This window comes from Labeo rohita, chromosome 1 (genome assembly GCF_022985175.1).
Source record: "Labeo rohita strain BAU-BD-2019 chromosome 1, IGBB_LRoh.1.0, whole genome shotgun sequence".
Lineage (NCBI taxonomy): Eukaryota > Metazoa > Chordata > Actinopteri > Cypriniformes > Cyprinidae > Labeo > Labeo rohita.
This window is the reverse complement of record NC_066869.1, coordinates 41,627,930-41,652,071: the sequence shown is the minus strand read 5'-3', so window position 1 is coordinate 41,652,071 and position 24,142 is coordinate 41,627,930. Positions and strand designations below refer to the sequence as shown.

The following is a 24,142-nucleotide window of genomic DNA, read 5'->3' as shown; positions in this document are numbered from 1 at the left end:
TATTTTATTTTTTATTTTATTTAAGTTCAGTATTTTAGGAAAAACACTGTGGGATTTCATTTTATTTTTCTTAAAGTTAAACTATTTTAGGAAAAACACTGTGGGGTTTAAGTTAAATTAAATTAAATTAAATTATTTTTTCTTAATTTAAGTTGCAGTATATTAGGAGAAACACTGTGCTTGCAGTTGGACAAAAAATGCATTTAACAAATTCCATTAAAGGAATATTCTGAGTTCAAAACAAACTAAGCTGAATTAACAACACTTGTGAAAGTTAATGACCACAAAAATTAATTTTGTGAATGGTACGAAAGAGTTAATCACAATATTCACTGTTTCAAAAGTATTGCCGTAAGGCATACACACAGTATGTGTTAACATGATTTTATTTTAAAAATACTTAGTAACCTTTTCTGTGTAAAGTTCTAGTATAACCAAGCTTACCAGTTTGTTGCCATGACAATGTCTAAAATCTTTAAACGACCTTAAAAGCAACGCGCACAACTTCACAGCTCATATAATACACTTTTTAACAAAAGAATGAATGTAAAGTGTTTTATAAAATTACAAGCTTTATAATTATGCTTTTAAATCCTCTAAAAAAGGTCTCAATCACTTTCAATGTAAGTGCCTCGGCGTAACCTTGATTTTTGCTCTTTTTAAAGAAAACAAGTGAAAAGTTATTACAAGCTTCAAATGCTGTTGACCGAGCTTAATTTCTATTAAACCGAGAATCGTCACCTGAGATCTGAATTGGCAACCTTTGAGCAATACATTTGCTCTTCTTGGAAGGATGTAGTTTAAAATCTCATAAGCTCTCTGGGTAGGCAGCTGACTAGGTTTTGAGACACAGCCAACATCGTCAGTTGCCTGCATTCAAGTCCATTTTACTTGGAAAGCACCCAGCGTGGTGTAGGTGAAGTGTGTCTGCTACAGAGAAACTAGAGCCAGTGTAATTTGAGGAAAAGCCTCATCAGCATATTGTTTCAGCACGTGCCTGGAACTGCTGTAATTTGGCCATGTGATCCTGCAGCTTCTGGATGTTGTCTTCCAGCTGCTCAGACACACGCCTCCAGCGCACCATCACGTTGTCCAGCTCGGCCCGGTACTTCTGACAGATCTCTGGTGGCGCTTTCTGGAACACCTGCTCAGCCATTTTATTGAGGTCATCCACATCACCCTGATGCTCCTTCTGCGCTGCTTGAATCGCCTGAAAAACAGTTTGGCACTCATTCAAATGTGCATTAAGCTACAAATATTGACTGACTAAAAAATGTAATCACATGTTCCTCATGGTCTACCATGTGGCATATTGGTAAACATGTTGCATATAGTACTAATAATACATAATCTATTAAGTGAGACAGCCTAATAGAAACCAAATCAATCTACTAGAAACCAAAGTTGATTTCACTGACGGTTGAGTGTGTAATTGTTTAAATTTGAATTTTATTTTCCCAGTTTAATGTGCATTGTCACATTTGGAATCTTACATAATTTAATAATGCTTTCATATTAATTTGATACATTCACTGTTATAAACACAATATACAGTGAATGAATAGTTTGAATTCATTTAGCAGATTTTACTCAGTAGATTCTGTCAGTAGTGTCTGGACAGAAGTAAACTGTTTTATTATTCTCACCAAATATGCATTTATCTGATCCAAAACTAGTACAATTTTGAAATATTATTAAATATAAAATAACTGTTTTCTATTTTAATATATATTTTACACTTCAATTTTTACTTAATTTATCCCTACTTATTAAATAAATTCATTCCTGTATGTTTAGTAGCTACCATTCTTGTCTTCAGTCTCTAATGATTCTTCAGAAATTATTATACTAAGAATAATTAAAATAACTGATACTATATTATACTGTACTAATATATAATTATATTATCATAATATACTTTAATTTCTTATTAACAATGTTGAAAACAGTTCTGCTGCTTAACATTTTTGTGAAAAGCCTGATATTTTTTTTCTGCAGGATTCTTGCATTCTTGCAATATATGATAATTACTGTAATATTATAAATGTCTGTCACAGTTTATCAGTTTAATAAATCATTTGAGGAATAAAAGTACTAATTTCATATATCATTGACATGCAGTGGTGTTCTCAAAATGAGGAAGCAAAGTCCTCACAAGTTTTTTTTTTTTTTTTAAATTAAATGCAAATTAAAGTTCCAGTCACATTTTCTTTGATAAATAAACATTACTTCCACTACCAGAATAAGATCTTTATTTTATTTTTACAGTAACAGTGTAATTAATGGGCTATTCAATTTATTAAAACCAACTATAAATCTCACCAAGTTAGTGTTTTTAAGCATTTGATATTTTTTCCAAAATAATAACTCAAGGCAGTAACAATATAAACAACATCTTTTATTTAAACAATTCTATATTTTATTTATTATGTTCAGCTGTTTTGTTTTTTTTTGTTTTTTTTTTCATAATAAACTTATTTTTGGATCATCAGTCAGTAAACACTGGTCACAGATGACGAGATCCACCCTTAATTTCAACAAGCTGATCTCTCACTTAAAAAAAAAAACAAAAAAAAAAAACACACACACACACACACACAGATCATGTTTTGAGGCAATTTAAAGTTTGATTTTAACTCAACAAAGTGGTGATATCTAAGTGTGTGAGTTGTTTACTTACTTTTTTTGTTAGTCTTGCCATTAGCGCAATTATATTGCTCATTCAGACTGATTTGTGAACACAGAACGCGCACAAACACAAGAGGCGGGACTTATGAACCAATCACAGCCAATCAAAACCAGTCATATCCAATCATATCGCAATGAAGGCATGTAACTTTTCCCTATTCATTCTCATTCTTCTCATTCTTCATTCTCTTATTTATGTACTACACATTTTTTCTCATCCAATATTGCTCTCTCTCTCTTTATATATATATATCTGTTAAGGCTGTCAGTTGATAAAATTTTTTAATTACATGATGATTTAATTAATCTAATTAATCACAAAATAAATTTGACTTTAAAATTACCCACAAAGGATTATTTAAAGCTATTTTTGTTGTACACCAGAAAGTATCAAACAGACATCATAAATTTTAGCTTTAGAAAGAACTATTTGATTCAACATAGAATTTATTACACATAAACATTTAGGCTGTAACAGCCTAACGTAAACTATAGAACATAAAAGATCATTTGAGAAACATCTCAGTATTTTTTGTTCATACGATGAAAGTCACTGGTAATCAAAACAGCTGTGTTACCAACAGTCTTCAAAATATCTTCTTTCATGTTTCACAAAAGAAAGGTTTGAAATGACATGAGTGAGTAAATGATGACAGAATTAAATTTTTGGGGGGGTGACTATTCCTTTAATGTTTTTATTTATTTATTTATTTATTTAATAAACTTACACTTTAAATAAGAAACTAAATATGCCAGCAGGTGGGGTAAATGTCTTTATGAGTCATTCATTTATTAAAGGAGAAGTCCACTACCAAAACAACAATTTACAAATTAATTTACTCACCCCCTTGTCATCCAAGATGTTCATGTCTTTATGTTTTCAATCGTAAGAAATTATGGTTTTTGAGGAAAGAATTTCAGGATTTTTCTTCATATAATGGACTTCAATTGTGCCCCCGATTTTGAACTTCCAAAATGTAGTTTAAATGCAGCTTCAAAGGACTCTAAACGATCCCAGCCGAGGAAGAAGGGTCTTATCTAGCGAAACGATGTGTCATTTTTTTCGAAAAATGAAAATCTGTATATTTTCTAAGCACAAAAGCTTGTGTATGTGCGTCCACGGGTCATTCTTAAATAATTAGCTCATTTTGAACAAATCTTTAATGTGACTTGCGAAGAACAAGTTGTCTCGGGGAGTGATTCATTCAGTCGTGCATGCGCAACATCCTATTAGGTTCTGTACTGGAATTAGTTCACCTGTTTCGAGTCTTCGGGTTTTTCGAATCGTTCGTTCATCTTATGGGGCTGTCACATGATGCTGATTTTGCTAAAATTAACAAAATGACTCGAAAAAAAAGATTTGTTCATTTTGAAGAACGAGACAGGTCCAGGTCCAGGTCGGTAAAATGATCCGAACTTCCCATCACTACTACAAATCACGTCTAAGTTCATCATCTGTGTACTCCGGCTTAAAAAGGTAGAGAATGGCGGAAAACTCCATCTTATTTTCTCCTACAACTTCAGAATCGTCCAACACGTTGTACCTTTTTGTTTGTAAACAGCGTTTGACTTACTTACACTTTGTTAGTCTTTGCGAGTTCGGTTTGTAAACACTGGGTCTGTAGATCCGCCTATGTTCGGCGTGACCTTTCGACATGATTCAATAGTATGTGAATGCGCATCCCAGAAAAAACCATAATTTCTTTACGACTGAAGACAGAAAGACATGAACATCTATGATGACAAGGGGGTGAGTAAATTATTTGTAAATTGTTGTTTTAGAAGTGGACTTCTCCTTTAATTTGTTTAGTTCAAACGGCTGATTAATTTAGGAATGAAGTAAATGGCTCTCTTTATGAATGGGCTTTTGATTCATTGGTTCACACAATTCGTTCAAAACATGGATTCATTCAAAAACTAAACACTGCTGTGTTGCTCTGAGATGCGCAACAATTCTGCTATGGCTTCAAAGGTAATATGTTCTCTGCAAAATTGAGCAAAAACCACAATATTTTGTTTAAATTATAACATAATATCAACTTTTATTTACTGAACTGTTGTATAAAATCACATTTAAGCTTGTGATAGATTGGGACAAAATCAGCAATATATGTAGAAATGAGACAAAACACATACGGGGCATTTTTTGCACATATATCTTAAACTGTATAAAATAATCACTGCTTTTAAACAAGTCTGAAGCTCTTCAGTAAAAGCTCATACCTTGATGTCTTTGAGCCTCTGCTCCATGACAGGGTACTCAGTCACTGCTGTGGAGGGGATGGCTAGTTTATTCTCACATTGCTGCAGCCAGGCCAGCAGCGCTGCCATCACATCCTTATAACGTGCGGGTGGAAGACTAGACTGGACTAATACAAGAGAAAAGAAAGCAAGTCTGAACTCACAATCCACTACACAACACCTGCCAGCAGTGCTGCAGCTTTCCACAGATTTCAAATATCCATCATTCACAAAATTTAACAGATTTTTTTCACTAAATAATTAGGTCATATTTTTAGTGTGAAGTACTGCCAGCAGCAATTTTAATCACATTTTAGCATTCTGCCTAATTCTGACGATTTTCCCCACACGATCAGCATAGAATAAAACATATGGTGCATACATATTGGTGTCCTGGAAGCGTAAGAATCTTTCTAAATTGTGTAGGAACTCATTAGACATGAATTACCTTTCAGCCACACAGTGCTTAAAAGTTAGAACAAGTCCATGAAAGTTTCAGACGCTTGTGAAGCATAATAGGATAGAGATGCTCGTTGAGTTGAAAGATTTATGAAAACGCTGCCAGCTCTGAGGCTAACGTGATCAAACCAGACCACACTGCAGTCTGAATCCTACATACAAGTGCTGTCGTCGTACAGTATGTGAGTGATCCACTTTAAAACTCCCTCAACGTTAACCCAAATAGCACAGCGCCAGACATCCCTCACCCAGAACAAGCTGTCTTTCCCTGGCCCTCAGGTCCTCGAGGACATGGTGGTAGTGCTCTTGGAAGGCAGAGATGTCAGCATCAAAGAGAACAGGCGTCTCTTCCTTCTGCTGCAGCTCCTCGAGTTGTTCGTGCAGCTTGTCCACTTGTGGTTGTAAGGCGGAGAGGCGAGCGATCTCATCCTGTGAAAGGTAATAAAGCATTAGGCTTGTAACGGTTCAAGCTAAGTCACATAATGGCACTGGTACTGGCAGGAAAATGGCCCCATCTTTTTGCTGTCAGCCCTCGACACCTGAAGTGGGAACAAACGTGAATATTTAGCACTTAGAACTTGACTCATAACTTCAAAACGTCTACACTGATTCAAATACTAAGAATAATTTGTTTTGTTGCGAGGCAAATGTTTTTACAGACTTCACAAATTCAATAAAAACTTCATAAAATCTCATCTTTAGCTTTGAGTTTTCTCTCCACAACTCTTTCATTGCACCTTCTGTCCTTTAATAAAGGGTACATGGAGCTTATTTACGACATGCTGTATATAAATTACAATTGCCAATAAAATAGCTATAATAAAGCTATTTTTATTGATCCAATAAAATAGCAACGTTGTAACTTATACAAATAACATTACTGCTGTCTGCTGCCATATGAGATTCTCAAATTCATTTTATATCAAATATATATATAAAACCACTTACACACAGTATGTTGACTGTTATATATTGTATTACAATTATTCTTTTAATTGATGTCTAATTCATTATGTGGGTATATGGAGGGTTAGAGTCAGTCTGTGTGTGAAATATTAAATGAGTAAACCTGGGGCATAGTAAGATAATGAATGGGTTAATCACATCAAATGATAATATTATCACAGACATTCAAGGTCTTTAGGGAGACATGTCTCTTCTGAAAGACATATTACAGAAACAAAGATCCGGTAAAGAGAAAGAAGCGAGAAAGACATTCATATAGGAAGCTGTCAGGTACAGATATACTCAAGGATAAAAGAGGTAAGAACAGATGAACAAAGAAAGACTTTAAACCTGCAGAGCTTTGATCACTCAAACTTTTTTAATCACACAACTTGTCTCTGTGCCTGTTATATCATATTCATTAATCTAACAGGCCACGTCTAGCCCACTGAACACAGTCCACAGCCACCAGACAGTGGAAATGTGTTCCTTTTTCAATTAAATCGCCCGATATAAGTACCATCATCACAGCTAAATTACATAAAAATCTAAGTGCACTTAAAATTCACCAGCCAGGCCAGCCAGAGTCCCTATCAAAGGGGTCATTTTATGAAAAATTGATTTTCCTTGATCTTTTGACATGAAAGATAGAATTATTGCAGACTGTTTTGTGAACCTGTCAAAATGTAATGCAAAAAGAAACGAGGAAACTATATTGGACCCGTCAGCAAAACCAAGAACCCATATCTAAGCGTTTTACCTTCTCAAGCATGTTTTTTTTTTAAAAAAAAAAAAAACAAAAAAACAAAACAAGACAAAGCATTAAAAAAAATTACCCCTTAAAAAAAAAACTTTTAGAATAAATAAGAATGTAGTTAAAGGATAACTTCACTTCCAGAACAAAAATTTACAGATAATTTACTCACCCCTTTTTTGAGGAAAAAATTATAGGAATGTTCTCCATATAGTGGACTTCTATGGTGCTTGTGAGTTTGAACTTCCAAAATGCAGTTTCAATGCAGCTTCAAAGGGCTCTAAACAACCCCAGCCGAGGAATAAGAGTCTTATCTAGCGAAACGATTGGTTATTTTCAAAAAAAAAAAAAAAAAAAATTTATATTATTTTTGAACCTTAAATGCTCATCTTGTCTAGCTCTGTGTGAACTCTGTGTATTCCGGTTCAAGACAGTTAGGGTATGTCAAAAAACTCCCATCTCACTTTCTCCTCCAACTTCAAAATTATCCTATATCGCTGTTTTACCTTTTTTTGTAAAGTGGGTTTGACCCTGCTTACGCGTTCACTTTGTAAACACTGGGTCGGTACTTCTGCGGCGATGTAGGACAATTTTGAAGTTGGAGGAGAAAATGAAACGGCCGTTTTTTGACATACCCTAACTGTCTCGAACTGGAATGCACAGAGTTCACACAGAGCTAGACAAGATGAGCATTTGATGTTAAAAAGTATATACACTGCCCTTGAAAAACTATTTCTTTACAACTGAAGAGAAAAAAAAAAAGAACATCTTTGATGACAAGGTGGTGAGTAAATTATCTTCTTAAAACACTCACCCCTCAGGCCATCCAAGATGTAGATGTTTTTTTTTTTTTTTTTTACAAGAACAGATTTTGAGAAATGTTGCAGTACATTACTTGCTCACTAAAGGGTCCTCTGCAGTGAATGGGTGCCGCCAGAATGAGAGTTACTGGAGAAAGCGTTATTATGAATTTTGGAAAGAAGTGAAGCTTTAAAGTTTTTAAAAAAAATGATGGATTAGTTTCTAACAATTACGCAGCTTTTCACTTCACAAGATGTTAACTGATACGCCGATGTGGATTAGATGTGCATCATTGTAATATGTGGTTTTCTCTCAGATGGCACCCATACACTGCATTGGTGAACAAGTGATTAAATTTCTCCAAATCTGTTCTGATGGAGAAGCTCATTTACATCTTGGACGGTCTGAGGGTGAGTAGATTTTCAGCAAATTTGAATTTTTTGGGTGAACCATTCTTTCAATGTGGGTCATATCATACATTATTTATTATTTATAATTAAATTTAGTTATTTTTCTTGTGCCAAAACTTCAGGGACCTTGTTAAAAATAAACTTATTTCTAATTTCGGGAACCTTTCCAAATAGTATCGTGGAGGAGGTCCTGAAAGTTATAGTATGTTTTCAAAGTAAATCGAGCTCTTTTATCTCAAAAGATCAAGAAAAAATAAATCAAAGGTTATTTGTCTTTTCGGGGATGATAAAATGTCCTGCATGATTGCATCATGTGCATCATTGCATTTTTTTTTTTCTTTTTTTTGCATGGGATCAGATGAACACATGCAATGGGTAAAGGGCATTACCTGGCCAGACACAGGAAAAGACAGACTTTGCCCTGTATATGGACACAGAACAGACACACATTGAAACACAAATCTACAAAGGAACAAGACCCCATGCACGAGGACAGACACCGGTGGTTACCCTGCAACGCTCGAGCTGAATCCTCAGAGGCTCCGGCTCGCACGCAGGCGGCGACTGCACCTTCAGCCAGTTCTCAGCGGTTGCCACAGCCTGCTCAAGTTGCTGGAAAAGATTGTAGAAGGCCAGGACTTTGGTCTGATAGGCCAACCACGCCAGCCTCTCAGCCAGGAGAGCGCAGAAGTCGACCCATCGAGCACGTAGCTGCTGAGCCGCTTGCTGGATGTCCTCGGAATTCTGACCGTCTTTAGAGAAAGATCCATTAGGACAAATGAGACTCGTGCATTTTGAAACAGCATTTGAGGCAATTAAGCTGGCAAAGGCTTTAGACTTTCAAAATAGCGGGGAAACGTCCTGTCGATGTACATCTCTATCTATTATTAATAAAGCTGATATTATGCAGGATTTTATTACTTTAATTAGCAGCAAAATGCAGATTATTTATTTCCAAATAAGATGGGGGATATTTGTGTGTGGCTTTTACAAGACAACAAGGGCGAGTTTTGAATTATGCAAAACTGATTGAAAATCAAGGGGCGTTTACAAGACATTTGAACTGAAATGAATGTGCATATAAAAATGATAATTTAGTATTCATTTACCGCTAGTGAGCTGATCCACCAAAGCCTGGGCTGAGCGTGTAGCTTCTTGTAACTTCCTGAACTTTTCAGTTTTTTCCCTGTCAATTGCCTCAAAAATGGTTGAAAGAATCACACAGTAAACACCAATAAAATAATAAAAATATATCACATAATATTATATTATTAAAGTTCAAAAGTTTGTCAGTCTACTGTATTTTAGGGCTGTCAAACGATTAATTGCATACAAAATAAAAGTTTGAGTTTGCCTAATACATGTGTGTGTATGGTGTCTGATTATTATGCATGTATAAATACAAAGACATTCACGTATATATTTAAGAAATATTTACAAGTATATGTATTTATTATAATTTTTATATAATTTATATTATATAAATAAAAATATTTTGTACATAAATAACATATTTCTCTTAAATATGTACATTAATTTGTGTGTACTTTTATTTTGCATGTGATTAATCGCGATTAATCGTTTGACAGCCCTACTATATTTACATGAATTTGTTGTATGAAACACACAAATCACTACAGAACATGTTAATGTAGCCCTACCAGCACTTTCTCGTAGAGGTCTGCCACACTGCCCTCCTTACGGGAGATTGAGAACTCTGGATTTTGCAAAACAGCCTCTGACCGAGTCATAAAACTGTGAATTTCAGTGAAGTCCACATCAAATCTGCAGGGAATTTGATGAGAGAACAGCAAAACAAATTAGTTATTCTTGTTTGTTTGTTAGTCATTTGAATACTGTTGGTACTCGGGCGTTGATTAGCATTTTCCCCCTCACTGCAGGCTTTGCATTTCAGCGTCATTTCTCGAAAGTGTAGTGTCACTCATACAGTCAAAAAGAAAAAAGCTTATTAAGACAAAAAAGCCTATACTGCAGAAAAAAACCTCTTAATCAGTATCTCTGTCTTGTTTTATAGCAAAAACATGTAAAAACCCTAATACAAAAAATATCTTCACTTCAGATATTAGGACATGTTTTTGAAGAATCTTGATTCTTGATTATTTAGATAAATAACCTAATAAACTTTAAAGTGACAACTTAAGTTTTTGTGTCATGTGAAAAAGTGTTTGTTTTTTTTTCAAGAATTAGATGTTTCAAAGATAGTACCCTACTTAAAATGTTTCAATTACTTTATTAAAGTAATGTACTTTTTGATTACTTTTCTAAATTTCTAACAAATTTTTTTTGGGGCAGGGTTAATCTTACAGTATTGTCATTTTGTAAATTTCCTACTGTAAATATATCAAAACTTAATTTTTGATTAGTAATATGCATTGCTGAGAACTTCATTTGGACAACTTTAAAGATGATTTTCTCAATATTTAGATTTTTTTTTCTTTTTTTGCACCCTCAGATTCCAGATATTCAAATAGTTGTAACAAACCATACATCAATGGAAGGCATATTTATTCTTTTCAAACTGACCCTTATAACTGGTTTTGTGGTCCAAGGTCACATATAGTTATGATACTGGTTTTGAAATCAAATCTTTGCATAGCTATGGCAGGAAACACTGGCATCTAACAATGCATTGGAAAGAACAGTTAATTTTTAAAAAGAAAGCATATACATAAACAGTTATCAAATATTATGTCCTATTCTGTGGCCTAAACTCCTGAAACATTGGTGACTCATATTTTAGAGCTGTCAATGCGATTTTGAAAAAAAAATCAAGCATGTGTGTGAAAATATTCAGATGTAACCCCCTTTGTAATGTAATTACACATTTTTTCTTTCTGAATACCTGTAACAGATTACGGTTACATTTATTTTGCAATAAAATTACTAAAACTAATTACTCCTCAACACTGCAAATGGGTTCATTTTATTATACAATGGTCATACTGAGTGATCAATAGACTGTATTGTGCAAATCATGCTTTAAAAACACTGTTGTGTCAATAAACATATGTAGCACATATATAACCTTAAAGGAACACTCTTCACACTTTTTTTGAAAAGAGTTAAACAGTTGAGTTCTACTGTTTTCAAATCCATTCAGCCGATCTCCGGGTCTGGTGGTAGCACTTTTAGCATAGCTTAGCATAGATCATTGAATCTGATTAGACTGTTAGCATCTCGCTCAAAAATGACCAAAGAGTTTCGATATTTTTCCTATTTAAAACTTGACTCTTCTGTAGTTACATCGTACATTCTATAACCAAACTTAGTTACATGGTACGGCAGCAAAGTTCCTTGATTATTACGCCAGAATGAAAGTATAGTTCCTAGCCATATCAGCCAGGAAATCGCAACTTTTCATTTTCTGTCAGTCTTAGTACACAACGTAACTACAGAAGAGTCAAGTTTCAAATAAGAAAAATATTGTCATTATATATAGTCATTTTTGAGCGAGATGCTAACGGTCTAATCAGATTCAATGATCTTTGCTAAGCTATGCTAAAAGTGCTACCGCCAGACCAGGAGATCGGCTGAATGGATTCGAAAACGGTAAAACTCAACTGTTTAACTCTAGGGGAGTTGGACAATGAGCCTGTTTTCAAAAAAAGTGGAGTGTTCCTTTAAATCTTGTCCTATAAACTTATTACAAAAACATACACAATTTTGAAATTAGATTTCTATATGAATGGATAAATAAATGTTCATTATTTTATTTTATTTTTTTCCATCTGTGCTGACGGCCCCGAGTTCAAGTCCTGGCTCACGGACCTTTCCCAAACCCATCCCCCTCTCTCTCCCATTTCACTTCCTGTCTAACTACTGTCCTATTGTAATAAAGGCATAAAACGCAAAAAAATAAAAATGTTGCGCATTGGCCTCGACACCATCTACAAACTAGCTAGACTATAGCTATAACTGGACAAAATTCACTTTTAGCAGACATATACATTTACGTAAAAAAGAAAAAAAAAGAAAAATTGTTGACTCATACTTCACTCACTCATTAAATCCAATCAAATACTCTATAGAATGAGAATGTCCGTCCCCCTAATATTCCCTAATTCTTAATGGCAGATAACAAGTAGCAAATAATGTTCATGAATGCGATATAATGAAATCTCAATGGCTATTTAAAAAGAATAGACAAGCCCTTACAGACTTCATCACAACTTTCTGTTTTAGTTGGAAAAACCTCAACACAGGGGAAAAAAGTGTGCTTTCACTGTCATTTAAACGCAAACATCACAAAATTGATTACCATTTTATTTTCTAACAATCAGTTTTACAATCTATTTAAACTTGAAACAGTGTTAGTCACAATAAAACATATTGAACTATCAGTGAACTATCAAAAACCCAAAGCAAAGCTTCTGTTGTCATAAACGGGTCCTCCACATTTAGTGACCTGTGACAAAACCGAGGTTCATAAGCTCACCTCTTCCGCAGTTCTGAATCCGCGACAATCTGTCGTTTCTTCTGAGGTGGAGGGGTAGACATGCCCTCCTTAGTATGCTTCACCATCTTTTTCTGGTTCGTGGTCACCTTGGTGACAGTTGCCATGGTTGTATGCGTGAGCTCCGACTGGGATGTGGTGACAATAGTTGAAAACTAAGAGGGACAAAAGTTGTAAGACACGCATGTGTAAATGTATAGAAGTCTGATTCTCGAGTGCATATGAAAGCGAGAGAGAGAGAGAGTGAGATACAGCGAGAGCGCTTTATTTATTCTGAGTGATGGCACAGCCATGCAGGAAGCCATATCAAATTCTGAGAGAAATAGAAATAGATGGAACAGTATTGCGGAAAAGATGAGACACAGTAAATGGAATCGCATTAGCATAACCACCTTGGTGCTGGTGAGCTGAAGCGACTGTACCAATTTGTCCCAGCGCTGAGCAAACCTCTCCAGCTTTGCCTCCAGTTTCCCAGCGGCCTCTTTGCTCTTAATGTTGGTCAGCAGATCTTGAACGAGGGAGCAAAGCTTGTCCATGGTTTGCCTTTTCAACTCCAGGTCTGCTTTTAAAATCTGAGGAATGAAATTCAGCAAATTTCTTAAAGGAACAGTCCACCTAAAAATTAAATGATGTCATCATTTAATCACCCTCATGTCAAACCAAACCTGTATGCATTTTTTTTTTTCTTCTATGAAACACAAAAGAAGATATTTTGAAGAATGTTGGTAACCATTCTTCAAAATATCTTCTCCACTGACCTCCATTATATTTTGTATTAATACTATGGAAGTCAGTGTGACCTAAATCTGGCTACCAACATTTTTTTAAAAGTCATACAAGTTTGAAATAACAAGAAGGGGAGCAAATTATGACAGAATTTTCATTTTTGGTCATTCAACCAATAAGAACTTTGAAAAACAGAACTATATATATCTAATGGCGGTCAGCTATCCAATGCTAGCTGGGAATTGTGTTGCATCACTAAAAAGGCCTGATTTCAAATCCATTACAAAGGATTTCAACATAAAACGTCATTTGAACTCCATTTTAATTTTGCAACATGAAAACTTTACACGTCATGCAGCATATTCAACAAGCGGAAAAAATTCAAAACGCTTGATTTTATCCACCAGGACTTGATTGTTAATCATGCAAAGTAGGGTTGACTTTAATGCTTCAGTGAGTTTGGATTACGTGTGGCCACTTACAGCGAGCTTCCTTAGGTTGGCGGCTACTTCATTTGGGTCATTTGTGCCGCTGCTCTGGATAGTCTGAACTAACTCCTCCTTCTGAGTCAGCCAAGAATCAAACAGCAGCTATAAAACAAGCACAGCAGATTAAAGGGAGATTGTCAGATGTGTTCTGCACTGCTGCTTTTCCTGTTTCTTTTGAGCACTGGTGATGTTATCTCGCTGACTCTCTTGAGAAAAGAGGTCTTCAAAACCTTTATGCTTCCCCAGACATGCTCTCATTATAGTCATTTAAAAGGCAGGATTCAAAAGGCGTTTTGAGAGCTGCTAAATGCATTGTAAAAGCTTTTTGGAGCACGGTCTGGAAGGATTCCGTACCTGCTCCTCAGAGAAATGCTGCCAGCACAGCAGGATCTTTTGAAGGAGGATCCAACGCTCTTCAGTCCATTTGCAGATCGCTGCCCATCGTTCCCCAAGGTTCTGTGTGGCGTGTTATGGAAAACCAATTCAAATAAACAAAACGTTATACCACAGGTTAGTTCAAACAACGATCAGACCTCAGGGCTGCGGTTACAGTTACAAAAGCATCATTTACACAGCATCAGAATATAGCTTTCAGGGCTGCATTTGAGTAATTAATGCAGCTCCATTCACACACATTTTGGTTATGGTAGTGAAAATCACGTTCTATAACCAAAACGCTCTACGCTGTGCATATACAGTTGATGTCAGAAGTTTACATACACCTTGCAGAATCTGCAAAATGTTAACTATTTTACCAAAATAAGAGGGATTATACAAAATGCTGGTTATTTTTCATTTAGTACTGACCTGAATATGGTATAATTCACATAAAAGACATTTACATATAGTCCACAGAAAAAAATAATAGCGGAATTTATAAAAATTACGCTGTTCAAAAGTTTACATACACTTGATTCTTAATACTGTGTTGTTACCTGAATGTAGTGATAGTCGTTCATGAGTCCCTTGTTTGTCTTGAACAGTTAAACTGCCTGCTGTTCTTCAGAAAAATCTTTCAGATCCCACAAATTCTTTGGTTTTTCAGCATTTTTGTGTATTTGAACCCTTTCCAACAATGACTGTATGATTTGGAGATCCATCTTTTCACTTGGAGGGCAACTGAGGGACTCATATGCAACTATTACAGAAGGTTCAAACGCTCACTGATGCTCCAGAAGAAAAAATGATCCATTAAGAGCCGGGGGGGTAAATTTGAATATCAGGGTAAATTTGACTTATTTTGTCTTCTGGGAAACATGCACATATCTTCTGTAGCTTCTTCAGAGCAGTACTAATTGAAAAAAATATGAGTCCTTCAGTTGTCCTCGGTGTGAAAAGAAGGATCTCAAATTCATACAGTCATTGTTGGAAAGTGTTTAAATACACAAAAATGCTAAAAAAAAAAAAAAAAAAAAAAAAAAAAGAATTTGTGGGACCTGAAAAAATTTTCTTAAGAACAGTGGGTATCAGCAAGTAGGAAACATACAGAAATTGAATACAGGTATCAAACACTTAATACTAAATTAAATATAGATGAATCCTAAAAGCTACAAAAGTTTTATTTTTTTTGTTTTTTATTTTGGTTTATGATTATCAGACATCACAGCAACTGGGTTATTAGGTTATTTGACTACTATTACTTTAAGAGCTGCCGCTGCTGAACGTGGCGTGGATCTAACGGATGAAATCGTGCCTTAATTGAACTTTTTTTGTGTCAAATGCGGTTTTGGACATCGCCATATTTAATATTTACTTTAGTCACTGTCACTTATAAGTAATAGTATCAAATAGAATATGGGCCTAACATTTTGAGACTTACACCTGTTAGTAAATGCAGATGTCAGTCCCAACAACATTTACCTGCAGTTTTTCCTCCAAAGCTGCGGTGGCGCCATCACCACTGTTCTCATCTACTACCACCACCATATGAGTCAGAGAGTTTACTCGCACTTGCTCCAGCTCCAGATCTTCCTGTAAAAGCTGTAGGGACAATTACGTCTTTACTTGTTTATTTTTCGTTTATAAATCAACCACCAAAAATTACAGTACATACTTTTTGCTCTTCAATTTGTCGCTTTATGTCTTCAAGTTCGGGTCCTAAAGGCTGTGCTCCCATTCTTTTAATTCGCATTTCGGTTGTGTCCAGCCAATCAGAGAGCTGCTTCAGCTGCTGGTGCTGCAGGTCCATCAAAACCTCATGAAGCCTAGAAATGTTCCAAAACATGAGTTATACGAAGGTTGTAAACAGCAAAGTTCTTTCTGTAAAGAGTGACAGGTTTATATTCCTTGCTAAAGGCTTATTGTGGAAACATGTGACCACCTGCTCTGTCTCTCCATACTGGCCACACGCAGATGTTCCCAGCGAGAGTTGAGCAGATTCATCTGTTCCCGCACCTCCCTCTCTTCATCATCAGTCAGCTGCCCTCCAGACAACAACACACTTCCTGCTTTGAGAACCCGGCCCACGCTGCCCTGATGAGACGTTAACTCCACCATGTAGCCCTGGACAGACATAAACAGACACATACGTATGATATACATCAATAAGATTTTTTTTGAAAGCAAGAATGGAGCAAACTGATCCAAAGTAACAGTAAAGACTTACACTGATGCAAAAGATTTACATTTTAAACTTTCTATTCCTCAAAGAAAAAAATGCATCACTGTTTCTACAAAAATATTAAGCAGGGGTGTTTTTAACAATGAAAATCAGCATTTTAGAATGATTTCTGAAGGATCATGTGACACTGAAGACTGCTGAAGAAGCCATCAAAGAAATAAATTACATTTCAAAGTATACTGAAATAGAGAACTCATATTTAAAATTCTAATAATATTTAAGAGCAGTGTTGGGAAAAGTTACTTTTAAAAGTAATGCATTACAATATTGAGTTACTCCCTAAAAAAGTAACTAATTACGTTACTTAGTTACTTTTTTATGGAATGTAATGGGTTTTTTGCGTTACTTTTTAAATCTGGGCAGGGCTTGCTTGTTTGTTTTTAATATAAAAAGTTATATTTTTGGCAAATGTAAAAGTGAATCCACATCTGTACAGTAGACCGCAGAAGAAAAAACATAAACTCTTCAGCAATATAAAAAAGGAAAACAAATGTTAGATTATCTTGAGTAATTTTTGCTTATTAGTATGGTTGAATTGGATCATCGAAGGTCGGCAGCAAAGACATGAGTTAATAAAATGGTAAATAAATGCATAAAGGATATTTGTATTATTTAACATATTTAATTATTGCAGGTTTGCGTCATATTCTGAGTTGAATTACACTGTTTTTATTCATTTTGAGGAATACTGAATCTGTTTTTTGTTCTCAACATGGGGAAAGGAGAGCTTTTAATCAATAAATTAGGGGAAAAGTAACTGGCGTTACTTATTTGAAAAAAGTAACTCAGATATTTTCTTGTCAATTAAAAAAAAGTAATGCGTTACTTTACTAGTTACTTGGAAAAAGTAATAATATTACGTAACTTGCGTTACTTGTAATGCGTTACCCCCAACACTGTTTAAGAGTATTTAAAGACTTTTCATTTAAAGACATTTCAAGACTTTTCAATGACCCCAAACTTTGAAACAGTGGTTTAAAATTTTAAATACATTTAAAAATGTATTAGAACACAGACTACATGACACAAAATTCTTAAAACCTCCAAAAAAAAAAAACCCTGCACAATTCCATCATAGCAGATTTATCAACAAACAAAAACGTGCAAATCAATAACATGCTTTAAGAATTCTTAACTGTTCTATTTCTTTGCACTGTCATCTAAAAAAATCTCTCTGTACATCTGTTTTCATCCTTAACACTTCCCTCAATGAGCTTTTTCACTCATTATATCATGCCATCCGCTCAGTCATTTAATATCCCCAGATAACTTTTCAATTCACACCCACGCCCAGGCACAGTTTGATCCTTTGACTCCCAGACCAACCATTCTAAAAGATGTTAGAATATGAGACTGAGGGGAAACACTCATAATTACCATCTGTCACGATTGGAGAAATCCGTTTTATTCAGAGACAGTAAACACAGGGGGCTTACGAAGATCTAGGTTAATAATAACAGCCAACTACTTCTGGAACGATATACATCTTAGCCCCAAAACTTCCAGACAGCATCCTTCACCCTTTGGGTTCAAAGTTAGTTTGAAGAAATTAATCACCTGTCTGAATTTAGAGCCGTCCCTATATGTCTTACACAAGTGCAAAGCATCAGTCTTATATTGATCAGATGTCAAATATTGAATAAACGTATATAGACATGTCAACTGAAGAGCATTTCTGGGACAATACAGACTTATATTTAATTTTAGAGACAAAATCTAAAATGTACAGGTAGTTATGAGCCATTTTTAGAACAACATGCAAAAGTAGCTCATTATTATTTAAAGAGGCATTCACCGAAACGGGTCACTGTGAACAGAGCTGTTTTTGACAGAATAAAAATTTTGTTTTACACAACCATTGAGGAATTTTAACCAAAGTATGTTGCAAACATTTCATGAAGAGCCTAAAGAATCATACCAACTTGTGGAAAATGGACATCCGATGTCCCCTTTACCTTTTTATGTAATAAACTAATGGCTCAACAAGAGCTGTAAAAGGACCGTCTGGACTTATATTTTTCTGTATGGCCTTCAACCTTGGGTAAAGGTCATGTCAAAAGACTCGGAGCTTATGTAGGAATCCAAAGCTGCCATATGGCAGCTAAAGCTCGTGAAATCACAGCAAATACAGCTAGCTTTAATAGCAATTCCTGGATCATCTTTACCTGTACAGGCAATCTCTAAAGTCTGCTGATGCTGAAAAGACACAGGACATGACATTGTTTTTGAGCATTTAAAAAAAAAAATTGCTCTGAACTAGCCTAACATGGCAGCTGTGCACTAGTCCTTCTGAAAAGATCCTACTTATAAGCTCTGACATCATAATTGAGACATGACGTGGATTCAAGTGATTTTGGTGCCACTTTAGAACAAAAGTGACAATTTCATGTTTCTTTCTTTCTTGCTCTTACACCTACTGATAAAGACAGGAGACTTTTTTTAATGCAGGAACAAAGATACTTTGTTACTTGTTCTTATTAGTACTTAGCAATTCAGCAGAAGCACTGTATTATTATGTGATAATTTGGTGTCACCGACACTAAATGCTAAACAATAAATAGCTAAACTAAACTGTACAGTCAACATTCAGAATTAATTATAGCTAGTTTAGCCATAATTTCACTGATGATTCACACTTGGAAATTTGGGGACCTAGTTTAGATGGCCTAAAGAGTTTTCAAAATTGTGCAAAATTGTGTTCATGTGAGCATATCTTTAAAAATGACCCTTCCAACATATAAAGTCAGGATTAATGATATTAAAGCTGGAATTTATAGGGAACCATGGGTATAAAGACTTGTATGGCTTAATATAATGTAAATTATGTCTCTTACTAAAAATATGTAGTGGAAAACCCATGAAAGATTTACGTTGTTTAAACAAAATCAGTATTGTTATAAATATTTTGGAATATGTGTGGTGCCACTATTTTGATGACGTGCAATGGTTGCACTTAAGCTATTGGTGCTACTTCTTGGTATTTCTACCGCAACACATCTTGGAAAATAAAATACTGATATGATGACCACAACTACTGAAAGAGGTGATGATGGATATAAGCATAGGCTTAAATCGATACCATCGATACATACTAAAATTAAACAAACATTATTTTTTTTAGGTATAATCACACAACATATTTTCCATGTTTTAATTTTAATAGTGAATCCCTTTGTTTGCCAAAAAATAAAGTTTGCTTAATTTTCAATAAGATAATTTAAATTAATGTTTTATGCCTTCATTTGACAATCAGAAAATTTGAAATACACAACACAGAAACAGGAAAAAAAAAAAAAAACATTTCATTAAGCTATTTTAAGAATAAATTTGAATAAATTAAGTATTCATTCAAATGCATGCTAAACATGCTACACATATATCGTACAAATACATGCTATTTATACATGCTAAAATACAGAATTTGATAACAATAAAACATGGTGAGAAAAAAAAAAAAAAACATTTTATAGGGCCCTAAACGTATAATTTTTGTTAAACTTAATAAATTGATGTGAAATGGTTTCATGATTCAGTTTCATGATTCTAATTAATTAGACATGCTTTTTGATTAAAATTAAAATTTAATTTAACCATTAAAGAAAGAAAAATGAAAACAGAAAAAACAGAATCCAGAAAAATTTAAATTTGGGAAAAAATAAAGACGCGGGTCTTTAGGAAGTTTTATTCGTCCACAGTCATCTTCCCATTCTTTTCTCCTCTTCTTATTGCTAGGTGAAGCAGTATAGACTTACATCGCTTCTCTTGTTGCCCTTTGACTGAAAATGACATCCAAAAGCCACACAATGTGGCACTGAATCTGTATTTTATTTTCTGATTTGCTTACTCCTAGTTGTGTTGCAGTAAAAATACCAACAGGTAGTGCCAGTAGCTCACCAAGTGCAACCATTTTTCATCATCGAAATAATCGTGGCCCCATAGTCCAAATTATGTATAAAAACAAGTAAAAATTTTTTAAAAACAAACGTAAGAGACATCATTTACGTTATATTAAGCCATACAAGTCCTCATTTTCTGGGTTCACCTTTAACAAAATTAGCGACAGATCTTTGTGGCATACATCAGAGTAATACAAATTATCGAAAGAGTAATAAACGTAGGTAGGTCTATCCATCAGTTGATTGGATGAAGCTTGCAGTTGATTTTAAGAAAGGGGAGGGGTTTAAGCAGACTAAATGATTGGAGGGTTCTGACATGGGTGACCAGAAAGAAGTTGTTTTAAAATTAAACAATCTTGGACGAATCGTTTACAATAAGATCAATAACTCATTAGAAAACAGTGAATTTTCATTTCATGCCAACTTTTCAACACTCAACTTTTTAACCAAAATCCACTTACGTACTCTAGTAAGTACATAAATCAAACTTTAATCATTAGTTCTAGTGGTAAATGACATAAAATGAAAATTAACATCAATTTTTTCAAACAATACAACACCAACTGAGCAAAATATCACCTGAGGCCAACAGAATCATCAACAAGCTTATCTACTTTCACCTCAAAAGCTTCAAAAGACGAACTAGCACATTACCTCATGGGTGTGAAACTGCTCTTTGACTTCTTCGACAAAGGAGGAGATGGGTGGCTGTGCTTGTAAGCCGTCCTCTGCAGAGAGCAGCCAGGTCAGGACCTCCTCCAGGGCACTCTGGTAGCTTTCCAGCTCATTTAGCCCCTGTGGCAGGGGACTGGGGGACGGTCGCAGTTCATCGGGCTTGTCTGGAGACTGAAGGCAGATAGACCGGAGACAAATGGGTTAGATGATGCATGGATTTAAAAATAATAAAAATATCGAGTTTTTTGTCATTAAATCAAGACTTGCCTAAAGAGCGTATTGGCAATGAGGCGGGAGGAGTGGTTGGATAATCATAGGTACAAACATTTGCGTCGCTAAAGCCTCTAGAGTTCTGGCTGTTTCATCCTCAAAAGCTGGGAGATCTTTAAAGTTAGCCTTCTAATGTTCTTTTCCTGCTTTGGGAAATACCCTCTGTCCTCTTATGTGTTTGAGTGAAATGCACTAGCTGACTGATAATATCAGGGTGGTTTCAGATTGAATTTGAAGATTGTGAAGGGTCTTTTGGTGTTGAGTTATGATTTAGCACTAGGTTTATTAGTGGTGCTTATGGTATAGCTCCTATTTTTACAAATTTTTAACCTTATGTGTTCAAATTCGGTGTATAACATGGACAATCAAATAATATTGTTTTTCTAAGCAACCTTTAGCTTACAGTTTTCACCTGGCCGACCATGAAAAAGGCAGAAAATCCCATACACTGACAGTGAAGAAGAGACCTGAGTCATATCTTGGGGACCAAAATATCTTTAGGTTGACTAACCACCCAGAAACTTCCCACAACAATATGTTTAAAAACACTCAGAAGACTTTCGCAACCACATAGCAAAGTTTTGGCAGCCACCCACAACACCCTAGCGTTTCACATCAGTGTTATTTTATTTATATGTTATTATAATGTTTATTATCATTTTGAATTACCTTTTATTTTTATTTTTTCAATTTTAATTTTGAATTCTGAATAAATAAGCTTTCCATTGATGTATGCTTTGTTAGGATAGAATATCTGGCCGAGATACAACTATTTAAAAATCTGGAATCTGAGGGTGCAAAAAAAAAAAAAAACTTTTGAAGTTTTCCAAATTAAGTTCTTAGCAATGCATATTACTAATCAAAAATTAAGTTTCAATATATTTATGGTAGGAAATTTAGAAAATATCTTCATGAAACATGATTTTTACATAATATTCAAGAATTTTGGCCATAAAAGAAAAATCGATAGTTTTGACCCACACAATGTATTGTTGGCTACTGCTACAAATATACCCATGCTACTTATGACTGGTTTATGATCCAGGGTCACATTTATTTCCGCTTTATTTTAATCACCAACATCATTTTTAATCATTTTAGATTAGGTTAAAAATAACAACCCTGTTTTAACATGGTCCACTCACATTTACTTCTGAAAATGTAAAATATATTGTAAAAACGTGTAAAAAATGTAAAAATGTGGCAGTGTTCCATCAACTAGACTGGTTGTTAAAACAGGATGTTGGTCAAAAAGAGATGCCTTATGTAGATAAAAGCATCTCAGGAAAACATCATTTTACACATGCAATGATTGTATTTTTAACTACTATGTGATAAACTATATTAACACATTTTCTTAAGAAAGTGTGAGTGATGCTCCAAATGCTATTTTTTGTGTATTGTTATGCAGTTGCTAGAATGTTCTGGACGGTTACATACTTAAAGTCAAAAAAGCCCACAATCAAGTCTCTGAAATACCCCTCAGGTCCTTCCTCATTGCCTATCTATGGATTTTTTGTAAATTTTGTTGACTGCCAGGACAATATAATACATTTGATCAACAAGTTAGAACAAGCTTTTTTTTGAAGTGTGACAAGTGTGATACAGGGTTCGCACAATCGCTAGCCCCACGTCACGGGGGTATTGTGTTTTCCAGTCGGCACACCAAAATGTATCTTAAATACAGGGTTCCCACGAGTCTTTAAAAAGTCTTCAGTTTAGTTGTATCAAACGTAAGGCCATGAAATGACTGTGGACATTAATGACATGTTTTGGTTTTACTTTTCTATAGCAGAAGGAAGACGCATTGTCTATCTTTTTTCCAGTCCACGGTTAAGATTTTTTTTTGTTTTTGTTAAACCCTGTATCTGAACTGTAAATCATGTCATTTTACGGTTTATTGTTACCATAAACATTGCCCTACCCCACTCATACATTGTTAATTTTATTTGTGCAGGTCTTAAAAAGGGTCATAAAAAGCTTTAAATAGTTTTTTAAAAATCCCACAGATACCCTGTAAATAGGGAAATAAAATTCCTTCTTTGATATTTGTGTTTTGAAATGTTTTTGATTCACATTTTGACTCTTATCCAATTTTCTGTATTAAAAAAAATTGGCTTTTTTTTTGTTTTGCAAGCCCTGTGATTTAAAGGAGAAGTTCACTTCCGGAACAAAGATTTACAGATAATGTACTCATCCCCTTTGTCATCCAAGATGTTCATGTCTTTCTTTCTTCAGTCGTAAAGAAATTGCGTTTTTTGAGGAAAACATTTCAAGATTTTTCTCCATATACTGGACTTCAATGGTGCCCCCGATTTTGAACGTCCAAAATGCAGTTTAATTGCAGCTTCAAAGGGCTCTAAACTATCCCAGCTGAGAAAAAAGGGTTTTATCTAGTGAAACGATTGGTTATTTCCCTAAAAAAATATTACAATTTATATACTTTTTAACCTCAAACGCTCGTCTGCCTGAACTGTTTTTTTCTGGTTCAATACAGTTAGGGTATGTCGAAAAACTCCCATCTCATTTTCTCCTCCAACTTTAAAATCATCCTACGTCGCTTCAGAAGTATCGATCCAGTGTTTACAAAGTGAAAATGCAAAGAAGATCAAACACCCTAAACAAAAAAAGGTAAAACAGTGATGTAAGACGATTTTGAAGTTGGGGGAGAAAATGGGATGGGAGTTTTTCGACA

The 24,142-nt window shown here is 34.8% G+C and overlaps 1 protein-coding gene across 9 annotated transcripts in view; it reads right to left on the bottom strand.

Moving 5' to 3' along the window:
• dmd (dystrophin) overlaps window positions 1-24,142 on the bottom strand; it is a 135,993-nt gene that overhangs the window by 85,880 nt on the left and 25,971 nt on the right. For all 9 annotated transcript variants that reach the window (XR_007827477.1, XM_051106544.1, XM_051106519.1 and 6 more), the window contains exons 10-23: window positions 21,157-21,348; window positions 16,307-16,488; window positions 16,040-16,190; window positions 15,847-15,966; window positions 14,341-14,442; window positions 13,981-14,088; window positions 13,165-13,344; window positions 12,755-12,927; window positions 9,960-10,083; window positions 9,408-9,495; window positions 8,809-9,050; window positions 5,637-5,817; window positions 4,912-5,057; window positions 998-1,210 (exon numbers count right to left, since the gene is read on the bottom strand). Coding sequence is in view for 8 of the 9 variants with exons in the window: in XM_051106544.1 (XP_050962501.1) it covers window positions 998-1,210; window positions 4,912-5,057; window positions 5,637-5,817; window positions 8,809-9,050; window positions 9,408-9,495; window positions 9,960-10,083; window positions 12,755-12,927; window positions 13,165-13,344; window positions 13,981-14,088; window positions 14,341-14,442; window positions 15,847-15,966; window positions 16,040-16,190; window positions 16,307-16,488; window positions 21,157-21,348 (2,202 nt within the window). In the remaining variant the exon portion in view is untranslated. The remainder of the gene's footprint in view (window positions 1-997; window positions 1,211-4,911; window positions 5,058-5,636; window positions 5,818-8,808; window positions 9,051-9,407; window positions 9,496-9,959; window positions 10,084-12,754; window positions 12,928-13,164; window positions 13,345-13,980; window positions 14,089-14,340; window positions 14,443-15,846; window positions 15,967-16,039; window positions 16,191-16,306; window positions 16,489-21,156; window positions 21,349-24,142) is intronic.